This window comes from Rousettus aegyptiacus, unplaced genomic scaffold (assembly GCF_014176215.1).
Source record: "Rousettus aegyptiacus isolate mRouAeg1 unplaced genomic scaffold, mRouAeg1.p scaffold_m13_p_4, whole genome shotgun sequence".
NCBI classification, from domain to species: Eukaryota; Metazoa; Chordata; class Mammalia; order Chiroptera; family Pteropodidae; genus Rousettus; species Rousettus aegyptiacus.
This window is the reverse complement of record NW_023416307.1, coordinates 5,932,239-5,946,590: the sequence shown is the minus strand read 5'-3', so window position 1 is coordinate 5,946,590 and position 14,352 is coordinate 5,932,239. Positions and strand designations below refer to the sequence as shown.

The 14,352-nt window shown below is 35.7% G+C and overlaps 1 protein-coding gene and 1 pseudogene across 8 annotated transcripts in view; both read left to right on the top strand.

Moving 5' to 3' along the window:
* ITSN1 (intersectin 1) overlaps positions 1-14,352 on the top strand; it is a 168,718-nt gene that overhangs the window by 38,292 nt on the left and 116,074 nt on the right. For all 8 annotated transcript variants that reach the window (XM_016164086.2, XM_016164082.2, XM_036219831.1 and 5 more), the window contains exons 2-4: positions 4,285-4,344; positions 5,091-5,183; positions 6,195-6,258. In XM_016164086.2, the coding sequence (XP_016019572.2) occupies positions 4,317-4,344; positions 5,091-5,183; positions 6,195-6,258 (185 nt within the window). In that variant the 5' untranslated portion in view covers positions 4,285-4,316. The remainder of the gene's footprint in view (positions 1-4,284; positions 4,345-5,090; positions 5,184-6,194; positions 6,259-14,352) is intronic.
* Positions 12,883-13,001, top strand: LOC118602241 (annotated as a pseudogene).

The following is a 14,352-nucleotide window of genomic DNA, read 5'->3' as shown; positions in this document are numbered from 1 at the left end:
CAAAAGAGGGAAACAATTATATATTTATAGGGAAAAGACTAAAAGGAAGTATGAGTCCAAGCTGTTATTAAAGTAGGACAGTATGGGCATATTTGTCTGCATGGTGCCTGCCTTCTCTGCCTGCACAAACTCCAGCTTGTCCCCTGCAGCATTGCATCAGCTCTGTGCGGGTGATCTTTCCGCCCCCCTGGGGCAACTGTCTTCCCTCCCTGCTGCCCAGGCAGCAGGCGCTGGTGCCTTAGAGAGGAGAATGCCCTTCTCTGCATTTCTCTTCGTTTTCAGTTCAGCGTAGGTGAACTGCCTTATCCTGTTGAAATCCTGTCAGATAGATAGCACTTTTGCCTTCACTCACTTTATTTTTGTTTGTTTTTTTCTTTTCTTTCCTTCTTACTGTTCTGGGCTTTCTATTTGAATACTCACACACTCACTTATGAAATTTAACTATATATAAGATCTTGGGACTTATATGGCAACATGCTTAAACGTATTTCCCTCATTCAGTTTCCTCTGTGGTCTACTATGACACTAAAAAAAAAAAAAAAAAGACAAATTTTGTTTCCCTTTCTTTCTCCTTGTTTTCCAGTGCTTTTATTGCTCGGAACAGTATCCCTTTACTCCCCACCCTTGGTTGGTTTACCAGGCCAAGTACTTCACGATTGTTCCATGAATTTCTTAATCCTAAAAATATGAGGTTATGATCATGAGCCCTGAAACCAGACTCCCTCTTCGACTATTTAATAATTGTGTACAAAAAAAATATTGTGTAAAATGTTGCCTTAGTTTCCACATCTGTAGGATGGGATAGTAATATTTAACTCATAGGGTTGTTAATAGGGTGACATTGGCTAATATAGATCAGATGTATTAGTAAGCATTTAATAAAGTTTTGGTTAATTATTATTTGTTGCTTACATGTTAACATTATTTTTTGCTTACGGCTCTCTGAACACACACAGATTTTTGATGTCTATTTTCTATCCCCTATTTAGTTGTAAACTTTTCTTCCCAGCTTTATCGAGTTATAATATACTAATAAATGCTCTTTATATTTAGGGTATACAGTGTGATGATTTAATATATGTATACATTATGAAATGGTTACCACAATCAAGCTAGTTAATACATCCATGCCATTTATGTGTGTATATGCTAAGTACACTTAAAGATCTCTTAGAAAATTTCAAGTATGTAATACAGTGTTATTAAATGTAGTCACCATGCTATACATTAGATCCACAGAAGTTATTCATCTTATAACTAAATGTCTGTATCTATTGACCAGCATCTCCTCATTCCTTCATTCGCCACCTTCCGGCAAGTACCATTTTACATTCTGGTTCTATGAGAACTATTGTGGTAACCATTTCATAATGTATACATATATTAGTGTCTTTTTTAGATCCCATATATAAGTAAAATTACAGTATTTGTCTTTCTGTGTCTGGCTTATTTCACTTAGCAAAATGTCCCCCAGGTTCATCCAGTCATAAATGGCAGGATTTTCTTCTTCTTCTTCTTCTTCTTTTTTTATGGCTGAATAATACTGCATTATATATGTATACCACATTTTGTTTATCTGTTCATTTGTCAATAAACACTTAGGTTGTTTTCATATCTTGGCTATTGTGAATAATACTGCAGTGAACATTGGAGTTCATTATTTCTTTGAGATAGTGATTTCTTTTCCTTTGGATATGAACCCAGAAGTGGGATTGCTGAATCATATGATAGTTCTGTTTTCAATTTTTTTAAAGGACTGTTTATCTTTTCCATAATAGTTGTACCGACGTACGTTCCCATCAACAGCATATAAAGATCCTCTTTTCTCCACATCCTTGTATTTGTTATCTCTTGCCTTTTTCGATAATAGCCATCCTAACAGGTATGGGTGCTATCTCATTGTGGTTTTCTTGATGATTAGTGATATTGAGCACCTTTTTGCATACCTGTTAGTTGTATGTATGTCTTATTTGGAATATTGTCTGTTCAGGTCTTTTGCCTATTTTAAAATTATTATTATTTTTTGCTATTTAGTTGTATTATTAATTGTAAACTCCTTATTAGCAAGGATCATGCCAGTAAGTCCTCACTGAAGCTGCTCCATAATTTTGGCCTAATATAGACCATTAGCTCTGATTTCTGGGAGTAGAACTTTAAGATGTCATTTGAATGAGCTAAGGGCTTAGAATTCAGTTCTTTTAGGACAATCTTAAAATGCTTTAGTGCAGAGATAAAAATCACTGACATAAGCCTGTTATTTATATGTCGGATCAAGATAACCTCATGTTGTTTATGGGAATAAAAACTTTTCCAGACTGAATGAATAAGACTTTGGAGAGAAGAATCTTTGAAAGATACGAAGGGTTATTTTCAAGTAAGCTCTAAGTAAATAGTAATAATAACCTGATCATAAATGAGAGGAACATTAAATGTACTCATGCTCAGACTTGAAAGTAAAAAATCGACTTTTTAAAGAATTATCTTAAAGTTTGAAAATGTCATAGATGCCTTGTATCAGTTCGAGGAAGTTTCCTATTAATCCTAGTTTTCTGAGAGTTTTTACACTACTGGGTGTTACGGTTTTGTCAAAAGCTTTTTCCACATTTATTGTAAAGATCATATGAGTTTTCTGCTTTATTCTGTTAATATGGTAAATTACAATAATTGATTTTTAGACGTTAAACTAACCTTGCACTTCTGGGGTAAACTCTTTTCTTTCACATCTTATTATCCTTTTTAGATATTATTGAGATTCAGTTTTTAATATATTATGAAGAATTTTTGTATTTATATTCATTAGGGTCTTTTTCTGTAATTTTTTGGTGTGTAATGTCTGTCACCTCCTTCTCCCTTCTCCGCTCTGTCCCAGAAAGCAGCAGCTAGATGTGGTGTTCCCTCTCCATTCCCCTTATATTTCTTTCTCTGGCAAAACTGAACAGCTTCCATGAAAAAACTTCTGCATGCTGACAGTTGGAGGTTTTTCAATGAAAAGGTGACAGGGTATATATCTGGCCATTGTATGGAGAAGGCCATGAATCAACAAACCTTCCTCCCATACGTTTGAACATTTGTTTGGCACCTCACTGTTAAATATGAAGGAGCACCCAGGGATCACCAGATGGGTGAAGACAGCTTCAAAGCTGAAAGAGACAGACCTGAAACAATCAATCAGCCAACGAACAAAGAATGAAATGAAGCAAGAAACAGAAGAAAACTAATGAGCAAAATGGAAGAAAGAATCAGAAGAGTAAAAACATACTATGTCCGTTAAAAATAAATTGTGGAGAACAACAAAGACTTTTTGGAAATTTTAAAAATATCATTGTTGGAAAATAATTCCGTGGACAGATTGGAAGATGAAATTGAAGAGTGCTAGAGCAAAGGACTGTCATTTTTTAAATCTAAGTTTAGCTAAATTTTAAATCTGATTATTAGGCATTTATTTTTTCTTACGCACATTTACTGTGTTGTTAAATTAAGTCTAAGGAAAAATATGCAGTAAGTGTGGATTTTTTCGTTGTTGAGGAAGAAGACAGGCTTGGTTTCACATCGGCTGTTTATGAACAAGTAATGCCTGATAGGGATTTTGGAGCACTGGTGTGTGTTGGTGTTCTGGGCAGATTCGTGTAATATGCGTTGTTTAAGGCCTTTCTTAAAACCTTTAAGTAGCAATTGTGTATGTTTTTGTTTTTGTTTTTGTTTTGTGTGGGTGGAAGGAGGTTTGCTGTCACTGCTCAAATACAGCTTGATCACAAAATGTAGTATTGCTCTAATCACTTCACTTCTCTGATTCTCATTTTCCTCATCTGTAATGTAGAAATGATAGTAATAGTACCTGTCTGATGCGGCCGTGATGATATTAAAAGGAGATAAGACTGACAAATCACCTGGTACAGTGAGTAGCATATTCCAAGTGCTCACTGAAAGGAGTTATAACCATCAAGCAGATGGACTAGTGTGTAGACGGTCAAGAAGAAGATGTATTTAGAAAGCAACAAATACAACATTGGTGATATTGTGGCCCAGGCTGTCCAGGGCTAATGATTTCACTCAACAGACTGAAAGCTGCTTGTTGCCAGTCTTTCAACAGTCCCCAGTGCCCATCATTGTGCCTGGCACTGAGACACTGCAGGGAACGAGTGCCTCAGTTGTAACTTTCATTTGTAGTGCTGCACCCTGGCTCTTGTATCAGTCCTCCGGTTATTAAAGACTCAGTGTGTGAGTGTATTCGTAAGTATATAGGATGACGTTTTCATAAACTCAAATGTGGCATTTCAATTACAGGCGTCCATTAGCAAGGCAAAAGTAACAGAACCATGGCTCAGTTTCCAACACCTTTTGGTGGTAAGTTTTCAAAAATTTCTCTTTTATAATGTACTTTGAAACCATATTTTTAGTATCTTAATATTATGGCAAATTTCAAAACATACTCTTAAGGAGAGAGAATGGTATATTTTAACCTAACTTATATGTACACATCATATAGTTTCAGTGGTTATCAACTCAAGGCCAGTATTGTTTCATCTGGATTCTTTTGAAGCAACTCTCAGGCTTCATATCATTTCATTCACAAATATTTTAGTATGTGTTTCTAAAAGATAACACTTTTAAAGATATAATTATAATACCATCACACCTACCAAATTTATAGTAATTCCTTAATATCAACTGTCAAGTCAGTGTTAAAATTTCCCTAATTTAGCCTTTTTATTGTTGTTGTTATGGTTTGTTTGTTCAAGTCAAGATCCCAACAAGATACATACATCGTAGTTAGTTTATGTGTCTCCTAAGTCATTAGAGAACTCCTCTTCCATCCCTGTTTTTTTTCTTTGCTATTTATTTGTCAAGTGATTGGGTCATTTGTTTTATACTTTTTTTGAAGCCTGTACTTGAAGCATGACATTTTTATTTGTTATACTTCAGTTATGCTTAAAACATGTCAATCTGCATAAAATGTGGTTTTTAGATAATTTTTCCTAACATTATTAAAAAGTGTTAAATAATCATTTTCAAGAGAGAGTGTGACACATTAATGGATTACTCTTGGTAGCTGTGTTGAATAATTTGTTTGCCTTTTCTTTGAATTGTAGGTAGCCTGGATATCTGGGCCATAACTGTAGAGGAGAGAGCGAAGCATGATCAGCAGTTCCATAGTTTAAAGCCAATATCTGGATTTATTACTGGTAATTAGAGTTGCTATTTTTATATTTTTACTTTGTAGTAGTGCATATTATCTGTAGAGAATCTATTATGCAATGCTAACGTGGGCACATGTGATTGAGGAGAGACATGTACCCATTTGCCATAGCTTTGAGACTGTATTTTTACAATTGCTTTTCCTATAATGCCTTCGAGCCTTGTTTGCAGTCAGTGGATGTCAAGCTACTTGTTTGCAGCATATCTCTGATGGGAGTGGGTTAAGATCAAGGGGTCACATTTTTTAAGTAATGTAGCACTGGACTCTGGTCCTTGAGCTGAAATATTTGCTTACTTCTGATCTTGAACTGGTTTGGGAAACTTAAATAAATTAACAGATTTTGAACATAAAAAAAAAAAAAAAGAATTCTCTTATTGCTGTGTCCCTAAAGTTCCTTTTGTACTTTGCCTTTTCTATTATCTTTCCTGTCTGATTACTCTTTAGGAATTGGCTTTAGAAAGAATGGGATCTGGATTTCCTGGAGACTTGTTTTTGTATGTGTTTTTGTCTCATAGCTCTCTTTAATTTATTAATTCTTGATCATTGATGTGTGATTCTTTTAATCATTGTTGCTTATTCTCCTTAAATATATTCGAAGTACTCAAAATTTGAAGTGTAGATATTGAGAATGGCAAAGACCTTTTTTTATAAAGTAGAAGTACAGGTCATCACCTGCTTGAGGATCCCAGTAGATGTGCTTTGTCACATGTGTAGCTGTGACCAACTAGTTAATAGCAGATTAATTAAAGTGCACAGTCTTCCCCTACAAATGGTAGGCCCTTTTTGAGATGATTTTTTAAAGTGTTAGCTTCTAAAGTCAGTGCTGATTAATTCATTTAATGTTGCTTGTAGACTTACCATTGGTTTTTTAGCATGTATTTAATTTAGTGTTGACAGGATTGCCAGCTTCTTTCTTAATTTTGCAAATTTTTTGATAAGATTTCTATTGTTTTTCAGCTGTTCTTTTCTTCTGAAACTTTTTCCACTTAATTTACAGGTGATCAAGCTAGGAACTTTTTTTTTCAATCTGGGTTACCTCAACCTGTTTTAGCACAGATATGGTAAGTTGAAATGTCATGTAAACAAAAGGTAAACTAAAATATTTCAGTGGTATAATTTCTTAAACTATAGAAGGAGAATTTATATCTCTAGTCTGAAATACTCTACTACTTCCTACCAGAGGAATATTTCTGAAAAGTATCTCTCTAATGCAGAACTTAAAAAAATAGTGGTGATATTTATAAGTTAACACTGTCAGAAAGTTGACTTTCCATTTGAGAAATCTACATTTCAATATTTTCTCACTGTATTAGCTTCATGCACATTACCCATATTCATTTGAATGTCTCACATTTCTTGCTTTATAATGTAATGATTCTGTATCTTTCACTGAATGAATGGTAAAGAAAATATTTGAGAGTTAGTAGTGAAATAACCAATAAAATGGTGAAATAACCAGTAAAATATTGAAATAACCAGTATTTATTTCAATGTTGTACAAGGCGAGTATGTAATATATATTGTTATATTTCTTCATTCGTTATCACAAATAAGCATTAAGTCTTTTGAAACCACAGGAAAGAAAAAGAGTGAATAGCAAATACAGTTTTGTGTTCTAGGTTCATGACTAGGGAGTTATGCTGTCAAGAAACCACGTTTCCCTGCAGTGTTTGGTTTTTACAGTTAGTTAATTCTTCATTTTCCTGGTTTATTAGTGTAGTAGAGGCAGCTTGCAGTAGTAGAAAGAGCACATGATTTGTAGTCAGTCATACACCCGGGTTTGAATCCCAGCTGCTCTGCTTTCTGTCTTTATGATTTGGAATATGTATTTATCCTTTCTAAGCTCAGTTTTCTAATCTAGAAAATGAGAAGACTTATATTTTCCTTACAAGGTTAAGAGGATTATGAGAGATACTGTATGTAAAGGGCTTAGTGTGGGGTCTGGCACATAATAGGCCCTCAAAACCAAACCTAGGAACGTAGCCTCTGTTGACATTGGGGACGGGGTATTCCACATAACTAAGTTATCCAAATAATTACTCGTCTCCTTAAATGATCAACCTTTTTTGTTTATGGTTTTATGGAAATTAATAAAGGTTGAAACAATTCCTTGTTGCCTTTAAGAAGACTTTACAGAATATAGTCTAAGCTTGATTATGAGTGTCATCAGTATGAAAATCATTTACTGTATTCTGAACTAGCAAAACTTCTCATGGGAAATTTGCATATATTCGTTTATGGAAACATTTGAATTGAAATTGAATGATATCAGATTCCTGTGCTTTCTCTGGTGTTTGCTTTCTTTTCTTTTTCCTGGTTGTCAGTGTATTGGCTGCCAGACTGTCTTTCAACGAGTGATCCCCCGCCTATGACGCCTTCTAGTTCAAACCTCTGATCTACTTTGAGCTTGAAAAATCAGATAACCAGGGTTTTTTGAAATTACTTTTAAAATAAAGTCGACTAAGGGAGGGAGAAGAGGGAGAGGCAGAGAGACACGGTATGAGAGAGCGCAGAACTCGTGCGCATGTGAGTCCAGGAACCCTGACTTGTCAGTCTAGTCCCTACCTTTAAATGCAAGAGACTTGTGACATTTGTTTTAATTGTAACAAGCTCCTTTTGTTTTGTGTTCTGGTATGTGACTGTGTTTCACACTGTCAGTCAAGATGACTCACTAGAAGCTTTCTTTCCCAAGCTTAATTTCCTCCATTGATTTCTGCTTTTATACTGTATTCCCAGTTTATGAAGGTTCATTCAAGAAGTGGGCTTAGGGTGAACCCTCTGCTGCAAGAAACTCTCACTCTACATTTATTCATTGAACAGTGGAAAAGTATTTATCAAATGTCTACTATGGGTCAGTGCTGGGGATACAGTAGTGAACAAAATAGACAAATTTTGTGCTTTCATAGAAATTGCAGTCTAGTGGAAGGAGATAGTTAAGAGCAGTATAAAAATTGTCACATGGTAATAAAGTGTATTAGAGAAAAATAAAGTATTATCTATTTTACTTTTTTTCAATTAAGTTGTTAGTTTTCCAAACTGTTTTTAGCTTAATGTATCAAAGTCATTTTTCCAACTTATTTTTATAGTGAAAATTTTTATTAACAATATAGGTACGAATTGGAGGTCAAAAGTGTTCCTTGTCTTTTTTTTTTTTTTTTTGACATTTTGTTAAATAAATTTTGATGGTTTATTTTACTTCTATCAAAAATTAATATTAAAAAACCCACACCTCTGATACTTTTCCCAAATAAAATATCTTTTGAAAAATAATTATAAATTTCACAAACCTTGGCAGTCCTGCTAAGATGATGGATTGGTGAAGTACAAAGTGTAAGATCTGTCTTTCCACACTAGTTTTGATGTTTACTCACTTTGCAACCCTGAGCAATACTTGACCTCTTTAAACTTAGGTTTTTGACTTCATAAGTCATAACAGCTGACCTAATAAAGTAATTTTCCCTTTCTGTCTCTCATGCTGATCTTGTGTTCTCATGTGTTTTTTTCTGGTAGGGTCCTAGGGAAGGCCCATGTTCCTTTTGGTAGAGAGAGGAATGGGTTTGAGTCTGAAGTTTAAGTCAGTCCCTGTGTCAAGAAGAAAATCTTGGTTAAGAATTAGGAACTATTTCTAGTCTCTCTCTCTCTGGGACCTGCTTTCTTTGTTCTGGAGCTTGGTTCAAATATGTGATTGATATGGAGTACTGGGGAGTATGTGCTGGAAACCTTTATAATTTTTGTTCCATGTAGAACCTATATTTCAGTTAATTAGTTTGTGACTTTTGAGCTATAACCCGCTAATACTTTGAGGTTACCTACCTATCCAGTCTGGTTTCCAATTAAGAGTATAAGAAAACTTGAATTCTCAGGATGGAGTCAAGTCAGTGTGTGTAATGCCAATTTGTAACAGTGGCCACAGATGGTACACCTTCCTAGAAATCATCTTACTAATAAGGAACTGGAAGGAAGCTGGCAAATCCCATATCCTTTTGGCTACTCAAAAGCTAACCATTGTTGCAGCCTGGCCTGGTCTAGAGAGGGAGGAGAAGGAAGCAGGGGAATGGACAAGGGTCTTGAGGATCCAGGAAAGAAAACGAGGTTGAGTGAGGACTTTGGAATCAGAGGCCGTAGGGACCATAGAAATGGAGAGTAGAGGCTTCTAAGGAGAGAAATGAGGGGAAGGGAGGGAGCACCACCTGGAAATGGGCTCAGAGAGAAGAAGGGAGACAGAGACATAAGAACAAAAATTAGAACAGCTTGGCGATATGGGGCATTGAGACAGGGCAAACAGCTATGTAACATCCTATTTTAAGATACCTCTGAGTGGCTGGTCTTCAGCCCCCAACAAAGTCAATGTGCCAAACTCATTTACCAAAAAAAGTCATCCCGGACACACGTTCCCCTCTTCTCCATCTCTCATTTCTGAGTCTTCATTTCAGTTCACAGCATTGAGCATCTGTCTAGCTGCTGGAGGCCATGCTTGAGTCCTCTCTCCTTTCCTTCCCTTACATATCCAACCTATCAGCATTTACTTTTGACTCCATTTTCTGACTTTATTCCCAATCTGGCCACTTCTTTCTGCCTCCACTGCCATCTGTCCTAATCTGTCATCTCACCTGAACATCCTGACTGGATTCTCTCACACACTTGGTCTCCAGATGGTATCCAAACAGTCTTTTAGAAAAGTAAATCCATTTAGAACTCTCCACTGAAAAGAAAATCCAAAGTCATTACAAGGGCCACAAGGCCCAGTATAATCTGACTCTTGCTTTTCTCCTCTTCTGTTACTTTGCACCTCTCTCTTCCTCAGTTGTGTTTATTTCACCGATCTTCCTGATCTTCCTGTTCGTGAAGCCTTCTTGCCTTAAGGTCGTTGCTTGTGGTATTTCTTCGTTCTGTAATGCAGTCCTCCTAGATTCTCACATAGCTGGCTCATTACCCTTCAGGTTTCAGTTCTTTTGTCCCCTCCCCAGAGGAGTGCTTCTTGGCTGCTAGTGTGTGGTTGTTCCCGCCACACACCTGCTCCTATTCACTGACTTCTCTTTCCCCTTAACCCTGTTTGATTTCTTAATCTTACTTATAGTGTGGAATAATTCGACTAGTTGTCTTGTGTAGTGTCTGCTTGCACTAACATAGGAGCTCTGCTAGGGCAAGAACCTTGTCTGTCTTTTTCACAGTTGTAATCCCAATTCCTAGATAGTGCCTAAACCTTTAGAAGAGGGGTCCCTCTTTTAAAAAATGTCTGTTGGATGACTAGACAAACGAATGAATGAAGACTAGGCTGGATTAATCTGAACAGTGAGAGGAGAGCAGCCTGTGACAGCGTTCGTGGAAGAGACGGGCTCCGAAAGGAATCTCCAGGGGCAGTGAAATGAGAGGGTTGAGAGGAGGCCCGTCTTTTCCTTTAATGCTATTATACAAACAAAATAGTTTCAGAATTACTGCCCTGGAATCCACTACAAAGGCCAGACCCATTCAGCAGAGTTCAAGATTGCTTCCTAGTTCTTTTGTTTATAGATTGAGCATGTGTGAAATGCCGTGTTTAGAAATTACTTGGGTTAGTTTTTTTCCCCCTCTTTCTATGTGGACATGTTATTTGTTTAAAATGCTACTGGGCTGATTTATTTTTGTCTTACTCGGTTTAGGGATTGCCTCTCATCTTCGTGGACTTTAACAAATTTTCAAAAGCCAAAACTGTACAAAAAAAGTGAACCCAGAGAAGTGTCACTCCCTTTCCTAACCCTTTCCTCCTGTTCACACCCATTTTATTAGCTTCTTATTATCCTTCCTCTGTTTATTTTTATGGAAAAAATTAGTTCCATGATTATGTGTGCTTATTTATATTATTTCCTCTTCCTTCTTACTGTGAAGATAACCTATAAATCTTCCTTTGTTCTTTGCTTTTTCTCACTTAACAACATACCTTGGAAATCGCTGAGATCATTCCACAGAGATCTTTCTCATTTTCTTTTAACAGTTACATGGTACTCACCGTGAAAGATATACTATAGTTTCTTCAATCTCCTGTGTATGTGCATTTAGGTTATTTCTAATATTTTGCAATTATGAATAATGTAGCAATGAATGAGCTAAACCATATGTATTTGTTTATTGTCGGAGATCTGTATTCTGGGTAAATTCCTAGGAGTACAATTGTTGGTATAGATGCAATGAGTCAATGCGAATGCAGTTCTGTAGATGTTGCCCAGTTCCCCTCCATTCAGAGTTGAAATACTTTTCCCCACTGACAGTGTATAAGAGCCACATATGGTTTATTTAAAATTACCCTTAGTATTCAGCGTACCTGTGGCTTTGTGCTCATCTCAATCCCGCCTGTTGTTATATACAGATTTTAATTTCAGGCTGAACACTGTGTGTAAGACCAATTTGTCATAAACAGCAATTGTTTGATTTACTCTTTTTTTTTTTTTTTTAGCATATATAGATTTGTTTTTGTTTTTGTTTTTTTTACCTTGAAAGTTTTGTGAACCTAATTTCAGAATTCTCAGACTTTTAGTTAGGCCTTTGGGGGTGGGGTATGACTAAGAACAATTCAGAAGTAACTATAAATGGGAGATAAAACGGACGGCAGAGCCGATGGGGTGGGTAGAGAGAGCCAAGCTTTACAAGAGTAACTACTATATTTCCTGAGGGTCCTTGAGTTGTTCCTACCAAAAACTCCCAACAGTTATGTTTTATTAGTTGAGAAAAAAATTTTTAGGCATGGTCATACAAAATTCTCAGGCAATATTGGTAGGTGTCTTAAAGTGATGTACCCAAACCTATGGACTCCATGATTCTTTTCCTCTGCCATTCCTGTGCTTCACTGGAAAGGTTTTAGAAATTAAATTTTTCTAATTCAGCTATTACTAGAAAGTCTTTTCTTCCTTCACCCACTTATTATTCCACATTGGATATTTCTGTGTCCAACTGGAAAACACGTTGGGGGGGGCAGTGGTATGGGGAATAGAGTGATTTGCCCATTTTTACACTTTTTCTTAAAGTATGCATGTTGATGTTGATGGATGGGAACTTTTACTTTTTTCCTAAAAACTATTTGAAATAGCTGAATATTTTTTACAAATACTTAGCAAAAGTGGAGTTTGCCATTTTATTTTGCTTAACTTCCCTTATAAAACCTGCAAGGTAGTATAAAAATAAAGCAGCCAGAGACCAATCTCAATTATGAATATAGATACAAAAAATCAAAACAAACTCTTAACAAATAGAATTTCACAATATATGAAAAGTGTGACCAACATGAGTTTATGCCAGGGGTGCAAGGTTGGTTCAGAATTAAGAAATTCTCTCAGCATTATTATATTAACAGATGAAAGGGGTGGGGGAAGGTTAGATCAGCAGATGCTGATTAGGCATTTGATAAAAATACAGTAACCATTTCCAGTAAGAAGAAAAGGGAACTGCTTAAATATGTCAGACTACTTCTAAAAATTACTACCAAATATTATTCTAAACCATGAAACACCACAGTCATTTCATTTAAACTCATCGCTAAGCAGGGATGCTCGCACATTTAATACCGTTTCTCTTTACTGGTCTTGGAGGTAATAAGACCCGTAAAGTGGAGGAACGGTATAAATATTGGAAGAGTAAGTTAACTCCCTTTTTTGCTAGTTATGTGATTTTGTACTTAACCAAACCCAAGAGACTTAGTTTAAAAAATTAATTAAGTCTACGGCCATGCCACCTTGAATAAGCCCGATCCCATCTGATCTCAGAAGCTAAGCAGGGTTGGGCCCGGTTAGTACTTGGACGGGAGACCACTTAGAAAGACCAGGTGCTGTAGAAGTTAAAAAAAAATAAGGGGGTGGGGATTGTAAGCTGACAAGGTCCTTGCAATCTGTGAGGTCAACCAAGGGTTGCCTCACCTAAAAAATAAATTAAGATTCATAAAAGGTTGGTAAGATAGCTGAATTCAGCATAAATGATTATTAAAAGCAAAATTTTTCTCTGTGCTTAAAACAATCAAATATGGAAAAGGGGGAAATGTTCCAATTAAAATAGTAATACAAATGATAAAATTCCTAAGAGCACGTTTAACAAGAAAAGTGATTACTTATATGAAGAAAGCGATATAATCTTATTGAAAGAAATGCTATCTAATTAATGTATCTAATATATTCAGCTTGGATCCTAATATAGATGTTTGTAGAATAGACAAGTGATCTTAAAGTTCTTAGGGAAAAAGAAACATCTGAACAGCCAAAGTTTAATAAAAAGAAAAAAAAAAGCCTTGCCAAGTATCAGAATGTACCATAGAGTGTGATCGGATCATTGTCATATTGATGGATTGTTCAATCAGAATAGATGATCCAGAAGTGGGTCTCACTTTATAGGGACGTTTAATAAACAAAATATTTTTTAGTTCAATGAGAAGAGTATGGATTAGTTAATAAACGTGAAATGTAGAATGTAAAGATACTATACACAAAATGAACAGACAAAATTTTAAAAATCTTTCAGTTGATGTAGGAACAGTTAATATGTAATGCACAATGAGTTCTTATAAACTGACTAGGGAAAGACATACAGTCTATCAGAAAACTTGGCAAAGGATATGAATGAGCAATTCATGTATGAATTCAAATGACCAAGAAACATATGGAAAGCAACGCTCAGGCTCACTAGTAGTGAGTGAAATCAGATTCCACTGGTGTGGTTTGCCAAGGGATCATGGACTGCAAGAGGATTCGGGTGGTTCTATCTGAGGCAGAAAGGAGGTTCCTGTGGCTATGGGGTTCCGTTTCCTGTTTTTGTGACCTTTTCTTATTTTCCAAAAGACTAGTGTCGACTTTTACAATTTTTAATGTTTTCAGCAATTTTTAATCTTTGTTAAATGTCATGCTTTTTATTGTTTCATGTTTTATCTCTTTAAGTCTAGCAATATTATTTTTGCTTATTAATTATTAGAGGATTATTTTCTGTGTAACTTATTTTTTCTTTTTTGGGGCACTCCCTGGATGTGTCTTATTTAAAAGAGCGCTAGTGGCATTTTAATTGGAGTGGTTGGTCTTACCATTTGATATTTCAAATAAAATTTTTCTCAGGATTGGTTAAAGAATAAATTCTCATTCTTTTACTATCTAGACTAAAAGAAATGAAATCTGAATGAACATTTTTTCATCCAGAAGAGATTAAGT